Source organism: Mastigoproctus giganteus, chromosome 13 (genome assembly GCF_048544385.1).
Source record: "Mastigoproctus giganteus isolate SK-2022 chromosome 13, ASM4854438v1, whole genome shotgun sequence".
NCBI lineage: Eukaryota > Metazoa > Arthropoda > Arachnida > Uropygi > Thelyphonidae > Mastigoproctus > Mastigoproctus giganteus.
The window spans coordinates 166,351,866-166,376,260 of record NC_143587.1 but is presented as its reverse complement, the minus strand read 5'-3'; the positions used below and the strand labels follow the sequence as shown (position 1 = coordinate 166,376,260).

At 38.4% G+C, this 24,395-nt stretch overlaps 1 protein-coding gene across 1 annotated transcript in view; it reads right to left on the bottom strand.

The window, feature by feature from the left end:
• The window catches only part of LOC150076579 (putative receptor-type tyrosine-protein phosphatase mosPTP-1), a 995,686-nt gene that overhangs the window by 295,916 nt on the left and 675,375 nt on the right, over positions 1-24,395 (bottom strand). The window contains exon 9 of the mRNA XM_090387917.1: positions 21,755-21,939. Within this exon, the coding sequence (XP_090244043.1) occupies positions 21,755-21,939 (185 nt within the window). The remainder of the gene's footprint in view (positions 1-21,754; positions 21,940-24,395) is intronic.

The window sequence follows — 24,395 nt, the reverse complement described above, 5'->3', positions numbered from 1 at the left end:
AAAGCTACTGCTGGATCCCCAGTGACATCGGCATTACTTGTAACAATCTGATTGATAATGCGCAAAATCTGCAACCCCAGCAAATAATCTTGGCCTATTCTTCCCCTATAAGATTACAGACAAATAATCCATAATAAGATATATTTGCAGTTGCAAGACTTGTGGCATGGCAGGTAACAAACATAATATATCAAATGAAGCCTGTAATCAAATTATTCTTGTTCTGCTCTGCATAGGACATAGTCATCTGACACATTCTTTTCTGCTGAGGGGCCAATGACCCTCCTATGTGCGAGCAACATGACACCGTTTTATCTAATAATCATATTCCAATGGAATTTAGTTATTTTAGAAATGCATGTTTTAATGCTTTTAACCATCTGACTGACCCTTATACACTCAGTCAGAACTTCTCGTTTAGATGAAAAATGTTTCTTGTGCCTTTTTTAACATAAAAGGCATTCTTGTTACAAATTTTCTGCATCGTGGAACAACTATGAATAAGACACCATGCTGTGAGCTTCTCAGATTCAAACTTCACCTTGCCATTTGTGAGAAATGTCAAGTACTTCCAAGTGTGAAGTGGTTTCTCCATCAAGACAATGCCAGGCCCCCAAAGATAATATTGTGCAGCCAGTGATCACTGCCATAGGAGCAGAGGTTCTTCCACATCCCCACCAGACTTACTCCCGTAACATTTCATCATGTTTCCACATCTGAAGAAAGCTCTGAAAGGCAAATGTTTTGCATCCGACAACAATGCTCACACAGCCACAACGGAAGCATTTCGCAGTCTTTGCAAATTAGTTTGCAAGAAGCATTTAATGCTTGGGTATAATGGTGGCGAAAGGGTGTAAAGTTCAAGGGAGAGCATTTCGAGAAAGAGAAATCCACAGAAGATTCAAATGATGACAGTTGAAATAAGATCTTGAACCAGTCTGCGAATGAAATGACACCCCTCATATAAAAAATAATAATTATATATTTATGCTTTTATATATAAATTTTAAAATATATTTTGCATATTTTTATATTTTTTAATTTAATTTTATACCATTTTATGTATTCATATATTTATAAATACAGTTGAACTTGATTATAACAAACATGAAAATAATGAGAATTGCTGTAACCAGCAAAAATAATGGAATCACTGGTTAAAGATGGATTGCAGGATCATCTAGACATGACTGAAGAAATAATTCAGACACAGCATGGGGTTGTTAAGGGAAAGTCTTGTCTGACAAATTTGATTGGTTATTATGATGTGGTCACAAAGGAACTGGATGCAAAAAATAATTTTGATATCGTATACTTGGATTTCAGGAAAGCTTTTCACACTGTTGCGCATGGAAGACTACTGTACAAATTGGAGCATAATGGTATTAAGGGTAAGTTGCTACAATGGATAAAAGGGTGGTTGAGTGGGAGAAGACATAGGGTAGTAATCAGCGGATGCTGCTCTTCGTGGACTAATGTTATTAGTGGAGTCCCACAGGGTTCAGTGTTGGGCCCGCTGTTGTTTCGTATATTTATCAATGATACTGATGAAGGAATATCAAGCTTAGTGTTGAAGTTTGCAGATGATACAAAGGTTGGCAGTGTTGTTAATGACAGTAATGGCAGTGTGCTACTGCAATAGAATCTAAAAAATTTGGGCAGATGGACTGAGAAGTGGCAACTGAAGTTTAACATTGACAAATGCAAAGTACTGTATATGGGTAGAAGTAATGCCAGAGGAATGTACCAGCTATGTGGTACTACACTTACGATGGTAGAAAATAAAAAAGACCTGGGAGTAATTATGCAGTCAGATATGAAGTTTTCTGAGCAATGCAGACAGGCTGCCAGAGCAGGTCATGGGGTATTGTCAATGATATACAGCAGGAGTGGCCAACAAGTCGATCACGGCTTTAATTTCAGTAGATCACAACAAATTCTAAATAATATATATAAAAAATAAATTAGTCAAAATCTAAATGTTATTATTATTATTATGCGGCCCACTGCATTGCCCCGGGTGCCAAGTGATTGTGACTGAGCGATTTCCCAAAAGTGATTTATAGTTATTTTACGTTCTTGACATTAATAAATTTATTAATTTAAAAACAGCTCTTGTTACAAAAACATTTGTACAGAGCAAGAAAGGAAAGGAACCTTTCTTTATTTCTTCCAGTTTACTCCTAACACTTACTATATTTTGCTTGGTCACACCAGGCACTGCTCCTGCCTCCCCGTGCCTGGGCCGGAAATCTTGGCAGAACAGACAATCTGCCAAGGGCCAAAAGCAACAAAGATGGACCTTAATGGTTTTCCACCTTTAGAGCCGACAAACTCTCGGCCAGACGGAAAATAACATGGCACGTCGCAACCCAAGAGGTTTAAAATGAATTCCTCAGCGACAGATTTCCCAGCATTTATTATAATGCACTCTCTTGCCGATGGATCCCTCAGTAAGCTGTCTCCGTTTCTTATCCAAAAACACCTAGAAAGTCTCGCAGGATCTCCTAAGACAGTTAAGAGACTGCAATCAGGAGACCTACTAGTGGAGACAATAAATCGTGGACATTCGGAAAAACTGCTAAACCTTAAAAACTTTGCTGGAATTCCGGTAAAGGTTTCTCCCCATGCAATCCTAAATATCACAAATACTATCAGTAGCTTCATCTACTCATTGATTCTGAATGAAGTGTTTATCTAAAGTGGCACTTAAGGAAAATGTTATCCAGTTTGCCTTTGTAAATTTCCAGCATCGGCAAGTTTCCAGATAGGGAGAGGTAGTTTGCAATTTACAAGTAATTGGAAGATGATTGCTGTTGTGGCAATTATCCAATACTGCCCAATGTATACTTGGGTACAGAGTGGGGGGAGCAGATGGTTAGATCTATGGCAGAAGTGTTTCCTGTGGTAAAATGCACATGAGTATGTGCACCGGTGTTCAGCAGAGTTAGATTGTGTGTGTGTGTCCAGTAATGTTTCTATTAGCTGCCCTCTTTTATTCATATGAAGACTTCCCCATAGTGGGTGATGTCAATTAAAGTCACCCATCAAACATATACGAGATGATATCTGGGCAAGGAGCTCATCAAAGTCTCTGAGTACGTATGATTAGTTCGGTGGAAGATAAATAGAAACAAGAGATAAAATTAATCCAAGTTCTATTCTAACAGCAACAACTTCTAAATTAGTTTTTAAGGGGAATTTGCCTAGACGGATTAGTAACAGACACTAACATCACTACACCTCCATGGGCGCAGTTGCTGCATTCCGGTCACGCCAGTACAAAGTATATTTCTTTATTGAGGGGGTTACTTGTGGAGTTAAATATGTTTTCTGTAAACAAATGCCCGCTGGATTGAAATCTCGGATTAGGTCATAAAGTGTATCCGTATTAGTACATAGTCCTCGACAATTCATTTGTAACACTGCATTATTTTAGTGGTTGTTATTTGGTTTTTAGGAGCATTATAAGGCCTTGAATGGGTTGAGCACGCTGAATTCTGATGGGATCCTTCCACTTGTTCGGATTATGAACGTAAGGGGGCATAAATTCAAATTAAGAAAAGACTGATGTAGAATAGATGTGCGGAAATTTGCCTTTAGCCAGCGGGTGGTTAATTGCTGGAACAAACTTCCATCTGTCGTTGTGGAAGTTGATAGGTTGAATAAATTTAAGGAGGAACTGGACAGGCATTTGGAGAGAATGGTGTGATTTTTTTTTGATTTTTTTTTTTGTTGGCTGATGCTGCACAAGCTCATACATTTGCTTTCTTGCATCACATGCCACTACTACTACTATTAGCAACTAAGGCCATATTGCTCCCGGGATATACGGTGGTCATTCTCTGACCTTTCCGTATCCTCCGTATTTGGTGGTCTTGAACCCCGGTCTAATCAAGAAGCTTGTGCGACACTTTACTGCTCCTGCCCACCTGGCTACGGAGGCGTCAGTTTTAGTGGTAGGATGATCCGGTTGCTTTTTAGTGGCAGTAGGCTTATGGCGATCATTTTTGGGAAAGGAAGGATGTCCAGTGTCATGTCTTCTTCAACATAAATTTCTAATATAAATTCTTCTTGAGTTTTGTCATCTATGTTCATTTCTGCCGTATTAATTTGGCTCTTATTAGATGATTCTTCTTTTGCCATCCTAGTCTCACTTCGGGACTTGATGCCACTAGTAGAGTGGACAACTCTACTAGCGGCAACTAGAAAAGAGTTGTAATGGAAATTGAGGTATTACAAGTCTGGTCTCTATTGTTTTGCTTTAAAGCTGGCTGAGGAATTGAAAGCTGAGCTGCAGTCCACTCAGCAAGTGATTTGTCAGTGAAACAATCAATGGTTTGAGTAGCAACCGAACGATAATTCTTAGTAGCATTTGTATATGTACGTGCTGGAGCATCTTTCAATATTTGTCATCTCACTTCCTGGTAAATCACTTTATGTTCAACTTTAAACCTGTGTTTTTTTTTCCAGCTTCCATAATTCGCAACTCTTGGAATATGCAGGATGATCTACCTTGCAATTTGGGCAAACTGGAGATGTTGCATTACAATTGGTTTAAACATGATCTTGGGATCGGCATTTTGGGCATACATTGTTTCCTCAACATGTTAGCATTAGCCTTAACAAGATGTAGTAAAGCATCAGACAAAGAAAAAAAAAAAAAAAAAAACACATCCCCTTCTAATTTCACTCATCCACCTGCTCCAAATGTTTATCTAGTTCTACCTTGAATCTGTTTAAGCTATCAACTGCTACAACGACAAATGGAAGTTTTTTCCAGCAATCAACCACCTGCTGGCTAAAGGCAAACTTCCACACATCTATCCTACAACTGTCTTTCCTGAATTTGAATTTATGCCCTCAGACGATTATTCTGAGCCAGAGGAAGAATCCCATCAGCATTGAGCATGCTCAAACCATTCAAGGCTTTATATACCTCAATCAGATCACCTTGCCTAGTCTCCAGAAACTGTAATTTGCAAAACTTAAGCTTTTCTTTCTTCATAAGAGCAACCATTTGTTCCATTCACTAATCTTGTTGCCCTTCTCTGTACTCGTTCCAACAGCTCTACATCCTTCTTAAAATCAGGCCTCCAGACCTGTATACAGTACTCAAGGTGTGGCCTGACCATTGCCTTATACAAGGGGATAATCACCCCCTTATCCCTGCTAGAAAAATTCCTGTATATCATTGACAAGACACCATGAGCTACACTGCTCAGAAAACTTCATATCTGCCTGCACAATTACCCCCAGGTCCTTTTCACTCTCTACCACTGCCACTGTGGTACCACAGAGTTGATACATTACTCTGGGATTACTGCTTCCCATATGTAGTACCTTACGTTTGTCGATGGTAAACCTCATTTGCCACCTCTCAGCCCATCTACTCAACTTTTCTAGATCCTGTTGCAGCAGCATACTGTCATTAACAACCCTGCCGACCTTCGTATCATCTGCAAACTTGGACATTAAACCTGATATACCATCATCAATATCATTAGTGAATACAGAAAACAACAATGGACCCAACACTGAACCCAGGGGGACTTAACTAATAATATTAGTCCATGAAGAGCAGTGCTCATTGATTACCACTCTCAGTCTTCTCCCACTAAACCAACCCTTTATCCACTGTTACTGTTGTTTGGTTTTTAGGAGCATTAGCAACTAAGGCCATATTGCTCCAGGATGTGCGGTGGTCATTCCCTGACATTTCCGCATCCTAAGTATTTGGTGGTGATGGGCTCGAACCCAGGTCTAATCAAGAAGCGTGTGCTAAGCACTGCTGCTCCTTCCCACCTGGCTATGGAGGCGCCCCCTTTATCCACAGCAGCAATTTACCTCCAATGTCACACTGCTCCAATTTGTGCAGCAGTCTTCCATGTGCAACAGTATCAAAAGCCTTTCTAAGATCCAAATATATGATATCAAAATTATTCTTTGCATCCAGTTCCTTTGTGACTACATCATAGTATCCAATCAAATTGGTCAGACAAGACGTTCCCTTAACAAACCCATGCTGTGTCCGAGCTATGACTGAAGTCTTAGTAGCATTACTAAGACTTCAGTCATAGTAATGTAGATGATCCTGCAATGCTTCTATAACCAGTGCCTCCATTAATTTCCCTGGAACAGGAGTTAAACTAACAGTTCTGTAATGACCTGTGTCTCCCTTTGATCCTCCTTTGTGAATTCGGGTCATATCTGCACATCTCCAGTGCAGATGTGACCCGAATTCACAATCGGGAAATACCTATCCCGAGTCCAAGGAAGCTGTCAGAATTATGGTTAATGGTTTGCTTACTTCCCTTTTTTGTCTCCTTTAATATAACTGGATAGATTCCAACCACCCCAGGTGCCTTTTTTTATGTTTACCTTCAACGATTTCTCCTCCACTTTACTCTCATTTATTACAAGATTATCTAGCTTACTGTCAGAGTTTAATACACCATTGGCATTTGTTTCCCTGAATAATTCCTCATGTGTGAATGTCGATGCAAAAGATTCATTCAGTTTGTTAGCTACCTGAGCAGGATCACCAACACTTGACCCATCAATATCAAGTGGAACAATCTGATTCATCCCCTTCCTTCTAGAGTTTACATAAGTAAAGAACTCTTTGCTGTTTTTCTTTCATCCTTTGCCAAAGATTTCTCGTAATTTGCCTTTGCCTGCCGAACCTCCTTTGTAACTTGGTTACAGACCAGCTTATATCTATCATAGACTTCTGTGTCACCTATTAATTTATATATATCCCATGCATTTTTCTTCTCTGCCACATGTCTAATTAGTTCATCTGACATCCATTTAGGACTAAATCTTGAACAATATTTCTTAGTCTTTTCATTTCTTATGAAAAGCCTAATAGCTTCCAAGATTATTTCTTTGAATGCTTCCCATTTTGAATTTGCTGTTGGTAACATCATCAGTTGGTTCCACCGTATAGAATTTAAATACTGTCTCAGACCACTGTATTCACCTTTACAAAAGCAAAAATCCTTCCCTTTACTCTTGATGGTAGTTACCTCTTTCAGTAAATCCCACTTCTGCACACTGTGATCACTGCCACCTAGTGGTTTCTTTATCTGCAGATTTTTAATGCATGAAGAATCATTACTGATAATCAGATCAAGAGTATTACTCCCTGTAGTTGCCTCCTGAACATGCCGATGTAGAAAACAATCATCCAATAAATCCACAAAAGCCTTGCTAGTGTTTGAGTGACCAACCCACAAATTCTAGTCAGTCTTTGGAAAAATAAATCTCCCATTATAAGACAGACTGATTTATTGGCCCACTATTTCTCTGCACAATTGCTCTTTAAATTCATCAGATACATTAGGCCTATAACACACACCTACTCTCATTTTTCCTTTCCCAATGTCCCACCAAAGAAACTCAACATTGCATTGTCCACCAACATCAAATGGATGCACTTCCTTAGATTGTGTGTGTGTATTTCTTAACTAACAGCATAACCCCTCCTCCCTTCCTGTCCATTCTTTCTGTACACATTGTACTCCCCAAATTCCAATTCTGCACTGATTATGTCTGTGAGACACCACATCTCTGATATCCCAACAATATCTGTCTTTGGTATCTTGACTAGCACTTCAAACTAATCAAATTTATTAACTATACTCCTAGCATTGATGTACACACAAGTATACATGCACCTCTTTCTACTTTTGGTTACCCTAACACATCCCATGTAATTACTTGTTCCACTATGACTCCCAGCAGTCCTGGAAATCCTCATTGCTTTGCTTTACAGGCTGCTGCTCAATTGCATTTGAATAGAAGCAGTGCAAGAATCACTTTCACCTCTGCCAGCAGCTACTGTTAATCTATTAATTCGTGTATCCTCCCAAGCTAGCAGTTTTCTGACCCACCTAACTCTGCCTCGATAGCATCAGCAAATATTCTTGCACCTTTCTATTTAAGTTGTACAGAGAACAATTGTACAGAGAAATAGAGTGGGCTAGTAAATCGGAATGTCTTATAATGGGGGATTTCAACTTCCCAGATATTGACTGGAACTTGTGGGTTGGGCACTCACACACTAGTCAGACTTTTGTGGATTTATTGGATGATTGTTTTCTGCAGCAGCATGTTCGAGAGGCAACCAGAGAAAGTAATACTCTTGATCTGGTTATCAGCAGTGATCATTCATGTATTAGGAATTTGCAGGTAAAAGAACCACTAGGTGGCAGTGATCACAGTGTGCTGAAGTGGGATTTACTTAAAGATTTAATTACCATCAGGGGTAAAGGAAAAGGTTTTTGCTTCCGTAAAGGCGAGTACAGTGGTCTCCGACAGTTTTTAAATTCTGTACAGTGGGATCAACTGATGATGTTACCAACAGTAAATTCTAAGTGGGAAGCATTCAAGGAATTAATCGTGGATGCTACTAAAAGTTTCATACCTATTAAGAAATATTGTTCAAGGTTTAGGCCTAAATGGTTGTCAAATGAACTAATGAGACTCGTAACAGAGAAGAAAAATGCATGGGATGCATACAAATTAACACGTGACACAGAAGCCTATGATAGCTACAAGTTGATCTGTAACCAAGTTACAAAGGAGGTTAGGCAGGTGAAGGCAGATTACGAGAAATCCTTGGCAAAAGATGCTAAGAAAAACAGCAAGGATTTCTTTACTTATATAAACTCTAAAAGGAAGGGGATGAATCTGATTGGTCCACTTGACATCAATGGTTCGACTGCTCAGATAGCAAACAAACTGAATGAGTATTTTGCATCTACATTCACACGTGAGGAATTATTAAGGTTTGAAAATGGCAGAAGATTATCAAATTGTAGCAGGGTACTTAATGATTTTGTAATAACTGAGAGCAAAGTGGAAGAGAAACTGTTGAAGTTAAACGTAAGAAAAGCACCTGGGGTGGATGGGATCTATCCAGTTATATTAAAGGAGGCAGCAAAGGAAGTAAGTAAACCCTTAGCCATAATTATGAGAGCATCCTTGGACTCAGGGGAGGTTCCCACGGACTGGAGATGTGCAAATGTATCCCCAATTCACAAAGGGGGATCAAAGGGTGACATGGGTAATTACAGACCAGTTAGTTTAACATCTGTTCCGGGTAAAATAATGGAGTCGCTGGTTAAAGATGCATTGCAGGGTCATCTAGACAAGACTGCAGCAATAGTTCAGACACAGCATGGGTTTGTTAAGGGAAAGTCTTGTCTGACAAATTTGATAGGATATTATGATGTGGTTACAAAGGAACTGGATGCAAAAAATAATTTTGATATCATATATTTGGATTTCAGGAAAGCTTTTGACACTGTTGCGCATGGAAGACTATTGTACAAATTGGAGCAGAATGGTATTAAGGGTAAGTTGCTACAATGGATAAAAGGATGGTTAAGTGGTAGAAGACAGAGGGTGGTAATCAATGGGTGCTGCTGTTCTTGGACTAATGTTACTAGTGGAGTCCCACAGGGTTCGGTGTTGGGTCCGCTGTTGTTTTGTATATTTATCAATGATATTGATGAAGGTATATCAGGCTTAGTGTCGAAATTTGCAGATGATACAAAGGTTGGCAGGGTTGTTAATGACAGTAATGGCAGTGTGCTACTGCAACAGGATCTAGATAATTTGGGCAGATGGGCTAAGAAGTGGCAACTGAAGTTTAACCTTGACAAATGCAAAGTACTGCATATGGGTAGAAGTAACCCCAGAGAAACGTACCAACTGTGTGGTACTACACTTAAGGTGGTAGAAAATGAAAAAGACCTGGGAGTAATTGTGCAGGCAGATATGAAGTTTTCTGAGCAATGCAGACAGGCTGCCAGGGTAGGTCATGGGGTTTTGTCAATGATATATAGGAATTTTGCAAGCAGGGAAAAGGAGGTGATTATCCCTCTGTATAAGGCAATGGTCAGGCCACGCCTTGAGTACTGCATACAGGTCTGGAGGCCTCATTTTAGGAAGGATGTAGATTTACTTGAGCGTGTACAGAGAAGGGCAACAAGATTGGTGAGGGGAATGAAGGGATCCTCTTATCAAGAGAGGCTTAAGTTCTGCAAATTGCAGTGGCTGGAGACTAGGCACCTGCGCGGTGATCTGATTGAGGTGTATAAGGCCTTGAATGGGTTCAGCACACTGAATTCTGATGGGATCCTTCCACTTGTTCAGATTACGAACCTAAGGGGGCATAAATTCAAATTAAGAAAAGACAGATGTAGATTAGATGTGCGGAAATTTGCCTTTAGCCAGTGGGTGGTTAATTGCTGGAACAAACTTTCATCTGTCATTGTGGAAGTTGATAGGGTGAATAAATTTAAGGAGGAACTGGACAGGCATTTGGAGGGAATGGTGTGATTTTTTTTTTTTTTTTTTTTTTTTGGCTCATGCTGCATAAGCTCATACATTTGCTTTCTTGCATCACATGCCACTACTACTAAGTGTATCCCATCCTTGTAGAAGCAGTCTCTCCAGTTAACAAGAGCATACCAGGCTGAGAAAAATTCTATCCCTTGAGCCTTGCACCATCTCTCCGGGGCCGAATTGATCGACAAGGCTCTCATTGTATACTCCCTCCTATCGTGTCTGGGCAGAATTGCAGACACTTTCAAATTCAACCCTACCCGGCTTTTGTTCAACACTGACCTGTACTTGTTAAGTAATTCCGTCGGGCTCCTACTCTTAATATCATTAGTGCCAACATGCACATCAATATCACCCTTTGTACCCTTAAAAGATGATATCAGCTCTACAACGTCATCAACCTTTGCCACTGGCAGACATACCCTGGTTCTGTTCCACCTATCCTTTTTATAAAGTCATTCCCCTTGGCAATATCATGTCCCGTTCCTGATTGCTCCACAAATATCAAACAAGCAGTGCATTTCAATTGGCTGTGATTCAGAGGACAATCGTCCCCTTAGTTCTCCCCTGAGCCACAGCACTCTCATTAGTTTGAGCCTTTTGATTTGCTGCTATGGTCTGAGTCATGATTTCTATTCAATTTCAAATAAAATTCCACAAAATATATAATACAAAATACAACCTTAAACTTATATCTCAATGCAGTTATAACACTGTATACAGTCCATTCCGGTTATTTGGGATACATCGGGACTAGTGCATTTCGGCCCGATTAAGTGGCTGCCCCAATTATCTGAAGTTTCACGCAAATAGATAAAAATACAATGTACCCCCCCCCCTTTTTTTTTACAATTGGTTCACTGTACAATCAAATCACGTTACGACGAACTCAACATAGTAAAGTATTACTAAGTACCGTTCACTATACGATGTGCAGTAAGCGCTGGTCATTGTGATCACGTTTGTGAATTGAATTTTAATTCTATTAAACAGCGATTCTAATTAGCGAAAATAGGAGGAATATTATCCACAGGCTATAAGAGCAAAGATATATTAAGCACAAATTTACCCTTTATTAACTTACCAATTAAAAAATTAAATGATATGTGAAAATCAGAAGAATATACGTGCTAATCGAAATAATTAATACATACTGTAATATGTACATACGAACTAGTTTACATTTCTCTTCACTGACATTTGTGGGCCGGGGGCTAAAATTTAAAACAGTAAAAAGATAAGCAACCAATTACAAAGAACACGGCACACACAAATTGTAAGTAACATGATACGCACAAATGAGAACGGAGTAACAAGTTACAAAGCTTTAAAAATAGAAATGAAGAGAAGATCTGAAAATTAATTTTTTATATGATTGAAGATTTCACGTAAGTGTAAACACATTTCACCATAATAACCCACAGAATTCCAGCTGTCGGTATTATCGCAAATTCAATAAGATCGAGTTTACTGTCTGTTTATGATAGATTTCACTAACAGAAAAGCCCAATAAATAGGTGAATGCTAATTGTTTTTATTGTTTTATGGTTGTGACCTCCAGAATTTCAACCAAACCATGTGGTTCCGTCGGAGACAATCGTAGGGTAATCTCCAGTGCTGCGGTCTCCTGCCCTGATTAAACGGCATGCTGTCCCAATTAAGCAAAGTAAACCCTGGCTATTTTCTCGATTGGTTTCTGTTTTTTAAGATTTTCCCCAAATAAACAGCTGCCCCAATTAACCGGTGGCCCAAATAACCGGAATCCACTGTATATGTATTTCAGTATCGAATATTATCACCGAGTTACGTTATCTGACTTTCTTATTTCCTGTCAAGTTATATGTATTAATTTATAATGTTACGTTTGTAAAAACTATAACACACACACACACACACCTATTCTCATTTTTCCTTTCCCAGTGGTTATATCATATCTAGATAGTTGTATGTATTTAGCTAAAAAGGTACAATTTAATTGACAATGAAATTTAATAAGATTAGTAAATTTTACTGATTAATTTATACTACTATACTCACTATCTAGTTTACCGTTAAACCTTACGCTATCTAGTTCGGGGTACATGTTGTATTAATTACTTTCAAAATTGCGCTATCTAATTTAAAAACAAACCACAGAGCTTGACTAGGTCTATAAGCTACATATAGAAAATAATTTATCTAACAATTAAGACAATAAAACGGCTAAATATAATTAAAAACTTAGCGTTCGGGATCTGCAAAACTTGTTCAACACATGGATTAGATACCCTTACTGATACTAAGTAATAACCTACAAAATCTCTATCTAAGTTCAAATTAAACTAAAGTATTGTTACTAGGAATATAAAGTAACTCTACAAAATAAATTAATATGCCAAATTAAGTCAATAAAAAAGTAAAATTTTAAGAAAACTTCTTTATTAGCTGGAGCCATAAAAGCTTCGCCTGTTCACGTGTTCTCTCATCCAAATGCCATCCAAATCTCGTTCAAAGGAATTCTTAGTAGCATTTGCATATGTATGTGCTGGAGTGTCTTTCAATATTTGTCATCTCATTTTCTGGTAAGTCACTTTATGTTCAACTTTAAACTTCTGTATTTTTTTTCCCAGCTTCCATAATTCACAACTTTTGGAATATGCAGGATGATCCCCCCTTGCGATTTGGGCCAACTGGAGATGTTGCATTACAATCTGTTTAAACGTGATCTTGGGATCCACATTTTGGGCATACACTGTTTCCTCGACATGTTGTCTGAGAGTATCCAAATTTTTGGCATTTATAACAGCGAATTCGATTTGGAATATAGGGGCGGATATGACAGTTTAGATAACCAGCTTTAACAGTATTTGGTAAGTTTGGCGTATTGAAAGTGAGTATTATACTACGGGTTGGAATGCGATTGCCATCCCTACGAGTCAGAATTCTCTTAGCTTGTACGACCTTTTGATATTTCATTTCTTGAAATGAAAGGTCGAGATAACACCTTTGGAACTATTTAGGGTTATGTGGGGTGAGATTTTAACAGAATTCCCCCAAAGGTTGTAAGCTTTAACAACAGTTTGGAAGGTTTAGGCTGTGCCATTTCAACTAGTAAATCCCCTGACTGTAACCATTTTAGGTGATCCAGCGACATTTTCTAGGAATCTCTGTATCATAAACAGAGAGAGTTTACTCATTGGTTGACTAAAAAATGAATGGATAATAAGAAAAGTTGGACACTGTTTGGTCGTGGTCTTTTTTTAAGCATTTACTTTGCACATTACCCTGATCAAAATTGTACCGATCTTTGGTATTTGAGCTCCAAGGCTCTAATGCTGGATAGCTTTCTTTATCCATGTCAGCTCCTTTTTGCCCTGAGGGATTAGCTTTTCCTCTCAGGTTACCAGCCCCGCCACGGGGAGGCAGGAGCAGTGCCACTTGTGGCCAAGCGTAGGAGTTAGTACGGTTAGTAAACTAAGAAAGAGTAAAGAAAAAGTTACTTTTCTTTTTCTGGCTCTCTTTATACACTTTTAAAAAGTAGAGCTAATTAACAAAAGGACTTATAAAACAAAGTAAAACAGGATGTGATACAATGCTGTGATACAAGCAATGGGAAATCAAAAATTAGGGTAGGAGTGTGTTATAGATCTAATCACTCTGAAAATCCTGTTACTTATTTTTGTTTGCACTTGCCTACTTTTGCTTTTTCTTTCTTTGGGAAGATTGGCCTTCCTATGTCAATGTCATCCTCTGGATGAATCTCAAGAACTGTATCATCTTCATTTACATTTTCATCAATGTCCATGGTATCAGATATAAGTTTGTTTGTGTGTGTGTGTGTGTGTGTGTGTGTGTGTGTGTGTGTGTTGCTTCTTTTGGAGCTCATGGTTTGTTCTGTTGGGACTCTTATCTGGAGGTATTGTTACAGGTGTGTTCGCTTCTAAAGTAGTATATTTGGAGATAGACTGTTCCTTTGATGAGAAATGGAGTGATTTAGTCCAACCAGATATCGAGATATTTGGAGAGACGAGTAGTCAGTCTGAGTTGCTACTGAACGTATGTAGGTGACTTAGTAGGTACTACAAAATGTTTCTTTGCTTCTTGGTATGACACTTTCTGCTGTCTTATATTTTTGAATATTCTTCTCTTGTTTCCAATGAATGGTTGCCATGACAGTTAGAACAACTTTGCATTTCAGTATTACAGTTTGTGTGTCGGTGTTCTTTTAAACTGCTAAACCTCTGCAGACAGTTTGCGATGGCCAAATTTTGGCACTTAAAGCACCTGATTGGATTCGGAATTTATGGTCTTACATGGAATCTAAGATGACCAGCTTTTATGGTACTAGGTAGATTTGGTGTTTTAAATGCGAGTATTACTGATTGGGACTGAGGTGCTTGTCAACTACAAGGTTTGCAATTTTGTCTACATACTCAGCAGCTCTATAGTGATTTGTAGACAATTTTCTCCACATACTTTATGCAGAGAAATTCCACGACTCTTCTTAAACCTTTGAAGCTATCCCTCACTATAGTCACACCCATGTTCTAATTTAAGTTCTTTATGGAACAATTGGGCCTGTTCCATTAACAGGTTACACGACAAGGGTACTCCAACATTGTTGGAACCATTATAATCACCCAATCATGCTCAGTATTCTTACCATTGTCCATAGTTTTTCTAATGCTAATTTGCTTTCTGGAATTACTGTCTGTATAGAATTTTAATATTTTGTCCCTTTGTTTCCTTTTATCACAAACAGTTGATGAACCAATACCATAGATGTCACACAGTTTGTACATGGAAAACCCTGATCCAATTTTTTTTAACAGTTCTACCTCATCTTGTATCATCTGGTGAGTATGGGCTTGGCACACCCAGGGTCCTGAGCTGGATATGTTCATTGTTCCCTTTCTTGGTGATTCCCTTCTTACTTCTATCTCCAGATCTCTCTCTCTCTCTCTCAGGGTAAATCAGGATTTTTTTTTTCTTTTTTGGCTGCTGCAGCAAAAGCCTCAGGCTTCCTTGCACCATGTGGCTAATATAATAATAATAATATAGACTGATGTTTACGCTTGACACCACAACTTGCATCGTTCTTAGAAGCCATGACTAGGGGTAAATTTAAGAAAAATAAACTAAAAATAACACAAATTGTATGAATCACTGCTAAAAACTGCAGTAAACTAACTAAGTAAATGCCATCTATGGCAATTCAATACTAGTCTTGCGGTTAAAGGAATTTCAACTGCATAGCTATTTTCTTGGAGGACTTTGTCAAGATATATATTGCAGGTTTGTGATAATGCCTGAAATCTGATGCCAGTAGGTTGAACTACTCTAGATGTATTTCTAGAGTGCATTGAGAACTATGGATCATTAAGTATTGGCCTAATGGGGTGAGTAGTTAAGACTTTGAATTTTGGCAGCATAGTTCAGGAGTAACATCTTTCTCCTGAGTCTGAGGGGAGGGCATGGGCTTCAATATAAAAAAATTGTACTGGTGATGTTCTATACGCACCTACAGCAATCCTGAGAATATTGAATAGGGGCAAGCTGGGCTAGAACACTTTCCTTAGCAGAATCATACACCAAGGCACCATAATCAAGGAGAGATTTGATTGGGGCTCTATACAAGTGAAGTAAGGTGTAACAATCTGCACCCATGAGGTAGAAGAGATAACTCTTAGTAGGTTCATTTTTTTTCTGCAAACAGTCTATAGATGTTTAATGTGTTCTGAAAAGTTCAATTTATTATCAAAAATCACGCCAAGAAGACGAATGCTGTTCACAACAGTGACAGGCTGATTTCTTAAGTGTATTTACGGATCTGGGTGCATCTTTCGTTTGTTACAAAAATCAACGACACTTGATTTCTGATAAGACAGTCGATAACCATTCTGTGCCATCCATAGTTCGATATTTTTAATTGATGTTTGTAGTTGCCTCTCAACAAAGCTCATGTTTTGCGAACTGCAAGAGACAGCCAGGTCATCAGCATAAAGGCATGAATTCACTGTATTGGGAATAATTTTGGTTCTCTGATTTATTCTTATTGCAAACAAGGTTGCACTAAGAACAGAACCCTGAGGGACTATCTTCTTGTATATATGTTTTGGAGAGGACAATAGCGAAAGATCCTCTGCTATAGGAAATTCTGTATGAAGTAAGGTAAGTGACCTCTCAAATCCAGGGAATGAAGATCTCTCAGGATACCAAAACACCAAGTGTTGTCGAAGGCTTTCTCTATATCGAGACATGCTATGATGAGATGTTTATTTTGGATAAATGCATTCCTGATATTTGTTTCTGCTTTGATCATGAAATCCAGGGATGATCAGTTTTTCCTGAAGCCAAATTGATTATCGGATATTATATTTTGGGAATCAAGGTACCATTGTTAGTGGACGGTGTATTATTTTTTCTAGGGTTTTACTTAAGCAGCTGGTGAGAGAAAAGGGTCTATAATTATAAGGAATAGAGATCTTTCCCTGGTTTGGGTATTGCCAGGACAAAACAGTGACGCCAGGAACTGGGGAATGAATGTTCCATAAAGATGCGATTATAGAAAGTCAGTAGCAAAGGTAGTGATTTATTATCTAGGTGTTGTAGCATTATGTAGTATATTCCATCAGGGTCAGCAGCACTGTTCTTTGCGGTGGATAGAGCCTCCTGAAGTTCTTGCATAGTGAGTGGTTGATTGAATGGTAGAAAGGATTTGGTTCTAAAATTCAGATGGGATTTTTTGGCTGAAGGCTTAATCTTCTGAAATGATGGTTCGTATGCCGCCGATTCAGATAACTGTGAAAATACTGTGCCTAGGGAATCTGCAATCTCTACAGGTGTGGACAGCTACAGCCCATTTCAGGTGATAAGTGGGGAGGATAATGGAGGAAATTTTCCATTTAAATGCCTGATTTTTCTCCATATAATTCTTATGTCAGTATTTTTATTAATTTCAGTTGTGATTCGAATCCACGAGTCTTTTTTTTTGCTTTCTTCCTAATATGGCGGGCCTTAGCTCTAACTTTCTTGTAGTTTATAAGGTTAGCAGTGGTAGGATATTTGCAGAATAAATTCCATGCATGGTTTTTTTTCTTTTTTTGCATTCTTAGAGTCCTCATTCCACTAATAGTTTCTGCTTCTACGGATGATGGACTGTGATTGTGGGATGGCAATAGATGCAGCTACTAGGATCTGTTTTGTAATATGGTTGGCAGCTTTGTAAATTGGATGATATTCAATGGCCTGATTGTCGAAGGATACATGAGAAGCGTAATTTGTCCAATCTGCCTTGGGAAATTTCCATTTTGTGCTGGCTTCTGAAGTTAAGCAGTGTGAAGTTTGTATTTTACAGATTATTGGGTTGTGATCACTATTGAACAGATCATCCAGAGCTATCCACTCAATACTAGGGAAGAGGATCAGAGAGCAGATGGATAGGTCTATTGCAGAGACTGTTCCTGTTGGGAGGTGGAGATATGTTGGTGAGCCAGTATTTAATATGGTTAGATTTTGTCTGTCAACAAGCATTTCACTGAATTGTCTTCATGCATCTCCATTGGGAGATCCCCACAATGGATTGTGTCCATTGAAGTCACTCAATAAACAGAAAGGGGTTGGCAACTGCAGAATGAGATCTTCAAGTTCTTGAAAAGTACAAGGATAACTGGGTGGCAGGGAGATAGAAACCAGTGTTAGACTAATGTCAATCGCTATTCGCGTGGCAACAGCTTCAATGGCAGTTTGTAGTGGAATGCATTTAGCATTAGTAGAGGCATATGATGCAAGAAAGCAAGCTTATTCAGCATCAGCCAAAAAAAAAACACACCACTCCCATTTCACCCCTCCGTTCGCTCGAAATACCTGTCCAGTTGAGCCTTAAATTTATTTAGGCTATCAACTTCAACAACAAGTGATGGAAGTCGGTTCCACCAACCAACCACCCGCTGGCCAAAGGCAAATTTCCGCACATCTATCCGACATCCGTCCTTCCTCAATTTGAATTTATGCCCATCTGAGGTGATTATTTTGAGCAAGATGAAGAATCCCATTGGCATTGAGCATGCTCAAACCATTCAAAGCCTTATACACCTCTATCAGATCACCTCGCCGGTGCCTAGTCTCCAGACTCTGTAATTTGCAAAACTTAAGCCTTTCTTCGTAAGAGCAACCCTTTGTTCCATTCACTAATCTTGTTGCCCTTCTCTGTACCCGTTCCAGCAGCTCTACATCCTTCTTGAAATGAGGCCTCCAGACCTGTATACAGTACTCAAGATGTGGCCTAACCATTGCCTTATACAAGGGAATAATCACCTCCTTATTCCTGCTAGAAAAATTCCTGTATATCATTGACAAGACACCATGAGCTACTCTTGCAGCTTGTCTGCACTGCTCAGAGAACTTCATATCTGCCTGCACAATTACCCCCAGGTCCTTTTCATTCTCCACCACTGCCAGTGTAGTACCACTGAGTTGATATGTTGCTCTGGGGTTACTGTTTCCCATATGTAGTACTTTACATTTGTCAATGTTAAACTTCATTTGCCACCTCTCAGCCCATCTGTTCAACCTTTCCAGATCCTGTTGCAGCACCATAGCGTCAGTAGTGTCCTTAACAACCCTGCCAACCTTTGTATCATCTGCAAACTTGGACATTAAATTTGATATCCCATCATCAATATCATTCATAAACACCGAAAACAACAACGGACCCAACACTGAACCCTGAGGAACTCCACTAATAACATTAGTCCACGTTGAGCAGTGTCCATTGATTACCACTCTCTGTCTTCTGCCACTCAACCATCTCCTTATCCATAGCAGCAATTTGCCTCCAATGCCACACTGCTCCAATTTGTGCAGCAGTCTTCCATGTGCAACAGTATCAAAAGCCTTTCTAAGATCCAAATATATAATATCAAAGTTATTCCCTGCATCCAGTTCTTTTGTGACTACATCATAGTATCCAATCAAATTGGTCAGGCAAGACCTGCCCTTAACAAAACCATGCTGCATCTGAGCAATAACTGAATTCTTGTCTAGATGATCCTGCAGTGCTTCTTTAACCAGTGCCTCCATTAATTTACCTGGAACAGAAGTTAAACTAACAGGTCTATAATTACTTGTGTCAGCCTTTGATCCTTCTTTGTGAATTGGGGTTACATTTGCACATCTCCAGTCTATGGGTACCTCCCCTGAGTCCAAAGAAGCTCTCATAATTATGGCTAGGGGTTTGCTTACTTCCTTTGGTGCCTCCTTTAATATAACTGGATAGATCCCATCCACCCCAGGTGCCTTTTTTATGTTTATCCTCAACAATCTCTCCTCCACTTTCCTCTCAGTTATTATAAAATCATCCAGCTCACTGCCAAAGTTTACTTTACCTACATCATTCTCCTTCCTGAATAACTCCTCATTTACAAGGGACTTGTGAGTCTACGAGTATGGCTACCCCTCCATGTGCATTAGTGGTAGCAGGTCTGTCTTGCCGGAAGAGAGTATAATGTTTTATTGAGGGAGACAACTGAGGTGTTAAATATGTCTCTTGTACGCCGATTCCAATTGGATTATGGTTCTTAATTATTTTGTGGATGTTGTCAATATTGTTGTGAAAGCCACTGCAGTTCCATTGGACAATGTTTTTCACGTTGTTTGGATTTAAATGGAGAAGCTGTGTCTGTGTTTTTTTGGAAGTCTGTTTCAGGCGGTCAACTTTCATTTTGTCTCTCTTTGAAAAAACAGGTCTGGTATCTATTTCGTCTTCTGCATGGATTTCCAGAATGGTTTCATTTTTTTCTTGATTGCAAGTTTCATTTGTGTACATAGCAGAAGAAGATTCAGCATGCTGTTTGTTAACGGGATCAGAATTTTCTTTTTGAGCAGGTTTATGGAAGTTGCATGAGCAACAGGTGGTATCGTAACTGCCGTTTAGTCACGATATACATGTTTGAAGTCTGTGGTACGGAAGAGAGAGAAGACTGAGGACTCACTTTGAAGACTGAATACGGAAATGAGTATAGATCGAGCCCATTCAGAAATAGAGATGCTTGGTGGTATTGAAGTATCAATCTGACTGGATATTGTATGAAATCTTTTGGCAGCATCAGCATATGTATGTTTTGGCATCAGTTGCTGTATTTGTTTTCTTGCTTCTGAATTTTCTTTTCATATTTCAATTAGGGCAGAATGAGAACTGTGATTTACCATCAGCTTGGGCATGCTCCTTCGAGCCACAATTAGGGCATACAGCATCACCTCAACAGACCATTTGGGAGTGTCTGAATTTCTGACATTTATAACATCTTAACGGATTTGGAATATACGAGCGAATGCAGCAGTTCAGATACCCGGCGCCGGTAGGTTAGGTGAATTAAATGTCAGTATGATGCTGCAAGTTAGGATAAGTTTGCCCTCTTTCTTCAGCATAATTCATTTTGCTTGTGCAACCTTCTGATCTTGTAATTCATTTACAATTTCCTCCTCTGAGACATTCATTAGGTCCTATTCTGAGATGACACCTTTGGAGGTATTGAGTGCAGCATGTGGTGACACCTTGACTGGAGTTCCACCAAATGTGGTGAGTTTAAGAAGGGACTCAGAGTGTTTGGAGCTGGTGGGCTCAACAAGTAGGTAGCCAGATTTAAGATGTCTCACCATTTTCGGGGAACCTGCTACACTTTCCAAACACTTCTGTATGAGAAATGGGGATAGCTTACCTATGGCGTGATTTGTTAAAGAATGCAAGATCAGGAAACTTGGGTGTTCTACTCTGGAAGCATCCGTCTTCAGTCTCTTTCTGTTGGTTGCGTCATCATCGGGTTGGTGCAAATCCATTGAATTTGGATCTGCTGTCTGAATCAGTGGAAAGTTGTTGAAATCCATATTTGCTCCTTTTGGCCCAGGGGATTTGCTTTACCCCCTGGGCCAAACTGCTCCTGCCTCTCCAGCCCTGCCATGGAGAGGCAGGAGCAGTGCCACGAGGTGACCAAGCGACTGAGTTAGTAAGTTAGTACTAATAGAAAAGGAAGCAAAAAGGTGATTTTCCTTTCTGGGCTTCTGACTCCATCTTGTAGTGCGAGAGAGCTACTCTGATATAGAAATCAAAAAAATGGTGTTTGAAACTAAAAATAGAAACTGTTCACTTAAATGCTCTTTTAGAAAACGCTTTCAGAAATGCACTAGAATCGCTTGGTCACAGAATGCTTGGCACCCGGGGCCCTTGAATTTGAAGCATTAGAATATAGAATAATCAAGCATAAGCTCAGAGAGTGAATGAAAGGATTATACTGTACACAATATTTAACATGCTAACAACAGATACAAAAGAGAGCTACTGAATAATTTATTTATTAATTCACAGGAATAAACTCATATTTTATAAATGAAGCTGAATAAAATATAATTATATACATACAGCATGTTCCATTCTATCTTGCGTTGTTGCCATTGCTATTTCTTCAAATTCCCAAGAGCTTTCTGAACGGTAATATATGAAGTAGTAATCAATTCTGTTATAAACAATACGGGGTCTTTCCCACTGAAGAAATAAACTATCCAGTGACTGACATGTCAAGTTCACAATATGTGGTGCACTTGGCCCTAATGAAAATAAAATTAAGCTCATTTTATTATAAATTAACTGTAAAAATGTACATTATATTCTATGACATAACAGTAAACCACAATGCTCCACTCAATAACTTTTATAGAGACTGGGCTATTTACAGTCCAGCTCTGATAAAACTGCAAACATTCCAAAATATAATTTATAGTGTGTGTGTTGTGATGACAAAAGTATGATTTTATGTCAATCTACTTGAAATAGTATGGATGCTACACAAATCATGGGAGCTACCTATGTTTACAATCTATGTCTACCTATGTTTACAATTGTAAACATATGGGAACTTATGTTTACAATCTATATCTACCTATGTTTACAACTGTAAACATGTTTACAATCTTCTACAATACAAGCCAAGTTCACAGAGTGGTCTCCTCAGAGATGAGAGGAGCCCATTCATTGTTCACAAGTTAGTTGTTCCTAGCCCAATAAAAAAAATGTATGGTATCCTTTTCTTGTTTACCATAAATTTTTTAATGGATAGCTGATGGGCAGAAGAATAATCCATCTCGAAGGAATGTTAATCATTTGGAAGGATCTGGGTTTAAACCTCTCCAAGACTGAAAGAATTCGCAACAGACCTTTACAATTCTGCTGTGCTAGCCAATCTCAGGAAGATTGGTTGATTTAATGTTTATTGGCACATCAGGTAAATTAATAACAAACAATAATAAAATCGGTAAAAGGTATAAAGGTGATAAAAGATTATGGTGACCCATTAAAATTGGCCACAATGTTAAGAAAAGGTTTGCCATGCATATATAAAAATATAAAATGATCATAAAAGTATAAGCGATATATAAATAAAGTTAAAAGTATACATAATAAAAGAGTATATTTTATATAAAACAAAACAAGTTAATTAGTTTTAAACATGAAATAACAGTTGATAAGTGGTAATTGTCAGATAGTATCTGACTGAGAGTACAGGGCTCAGTCAGATGGGTAACAGTTTTATATGATATGCTCCATTCATGTCCAAAACGTGGACATTCAGTTAAAATATATTTAATTGTTAAAAAGGTCTCACAATCCTCACACATAGGAGGTTCACTGCCATCAGCGGTAAAGCATGTGCAAGATGGCTATGTCCTATGCAGAGGCGAGCAAGAACAACTTCCTTTCTATGGTTCCTGTGCAGACTAAACTGCCATGTTTGGATTACAGGGATTAATCTGATATAACTTGTTTGTGGCCTGTCCATGCCATGACCACATAGTTTCATGTGGTCCAGAGCTAGCTCTATAGTAGTGGTTTTCAACCTCTTTTTAATAATGGCACCCCTCGGTAATTTATTTTATTTTTCGGCACCCCTACTCAATTTTCTTCCTGTTAGATCTGATTCTCTATTCTTTGTGTGTGTATATATATATAATGTGTGGTTTGTAAAATAGATAAAGTGTCTGTGAAAATGGAAATGAGAAGTACACACGGTGCCTGAACTAAGAGAAGTTTAAGGGATAGTCGAAAGTGGAAGTGAAGTAGTGGTTAAACAGATGAAAGAATTTGAAAAACCTAGTACAAAAATGCACTGGGACTGAGGAAGCAAAAAAATAAACAAATAAATAAATAATAATAAACAATAAAGAAATAAATAAGTAAATAACACTATATTCAGATATGAGAGGGCAATTTTAGGAATAGGTCAAATCAGGGGATGGCAAAAATGCAAAATCTGAATATAGTAGATGAAAATATGATACATTGTCAGGAAATTCATCAGGGAACTACTCCTAACCATGTATCAGGCACTGCTTTACCAAACTTGTCCGCAGTATTAGAAAAGGGGGAAGAAAATATGTGGCCTTTATCGTAATACTAGTAGACAAGGTAGTCCCAACACAGTGTAAAAATAAAGTTAATAATGTAAATTAAAATAAATACAAATTTAATACAATGAAATATAATACAAATGTATGTGAAGTGCAGAAGGTGTGAAAGGGAATTAAATTAACATGATAGAAAATTAAAATTCAAATATAAAGCAGAGAAATTTGAAAGAAAAAGTGTGGACAAGCAAATGGTATAGGGAATGGTAACATTCTTAGGGAGGGGAAGGGAAGAAAAAGATGGTCAAAGGAAAGAAGGCAAAAATAGCATTAGGATTGAGGATAGATTGAGCGTTCGTATCACCCTCGTATTACAAAGATACAAATAAGAAAAGCAAAAATGCAATTAATAAAATTAAAATCTGATGACAGCAAAGTGAATATTGATACATGATCAGGTATATTAATGGGGGACTACACCTAACCATGCATCAAAGGACTGCGTTTCCAAACTTCCCAATAGCTATGCTATATTTTCAGCTATCTTCCTTTTTGGCCTGTGGCTTTCCGTACTACCATCATCTTTATTTTTATTTGTCATATTTTTATAATATGCATATTAAATTATTAGAAAAATAAATCAATCCAATAATAATACCATC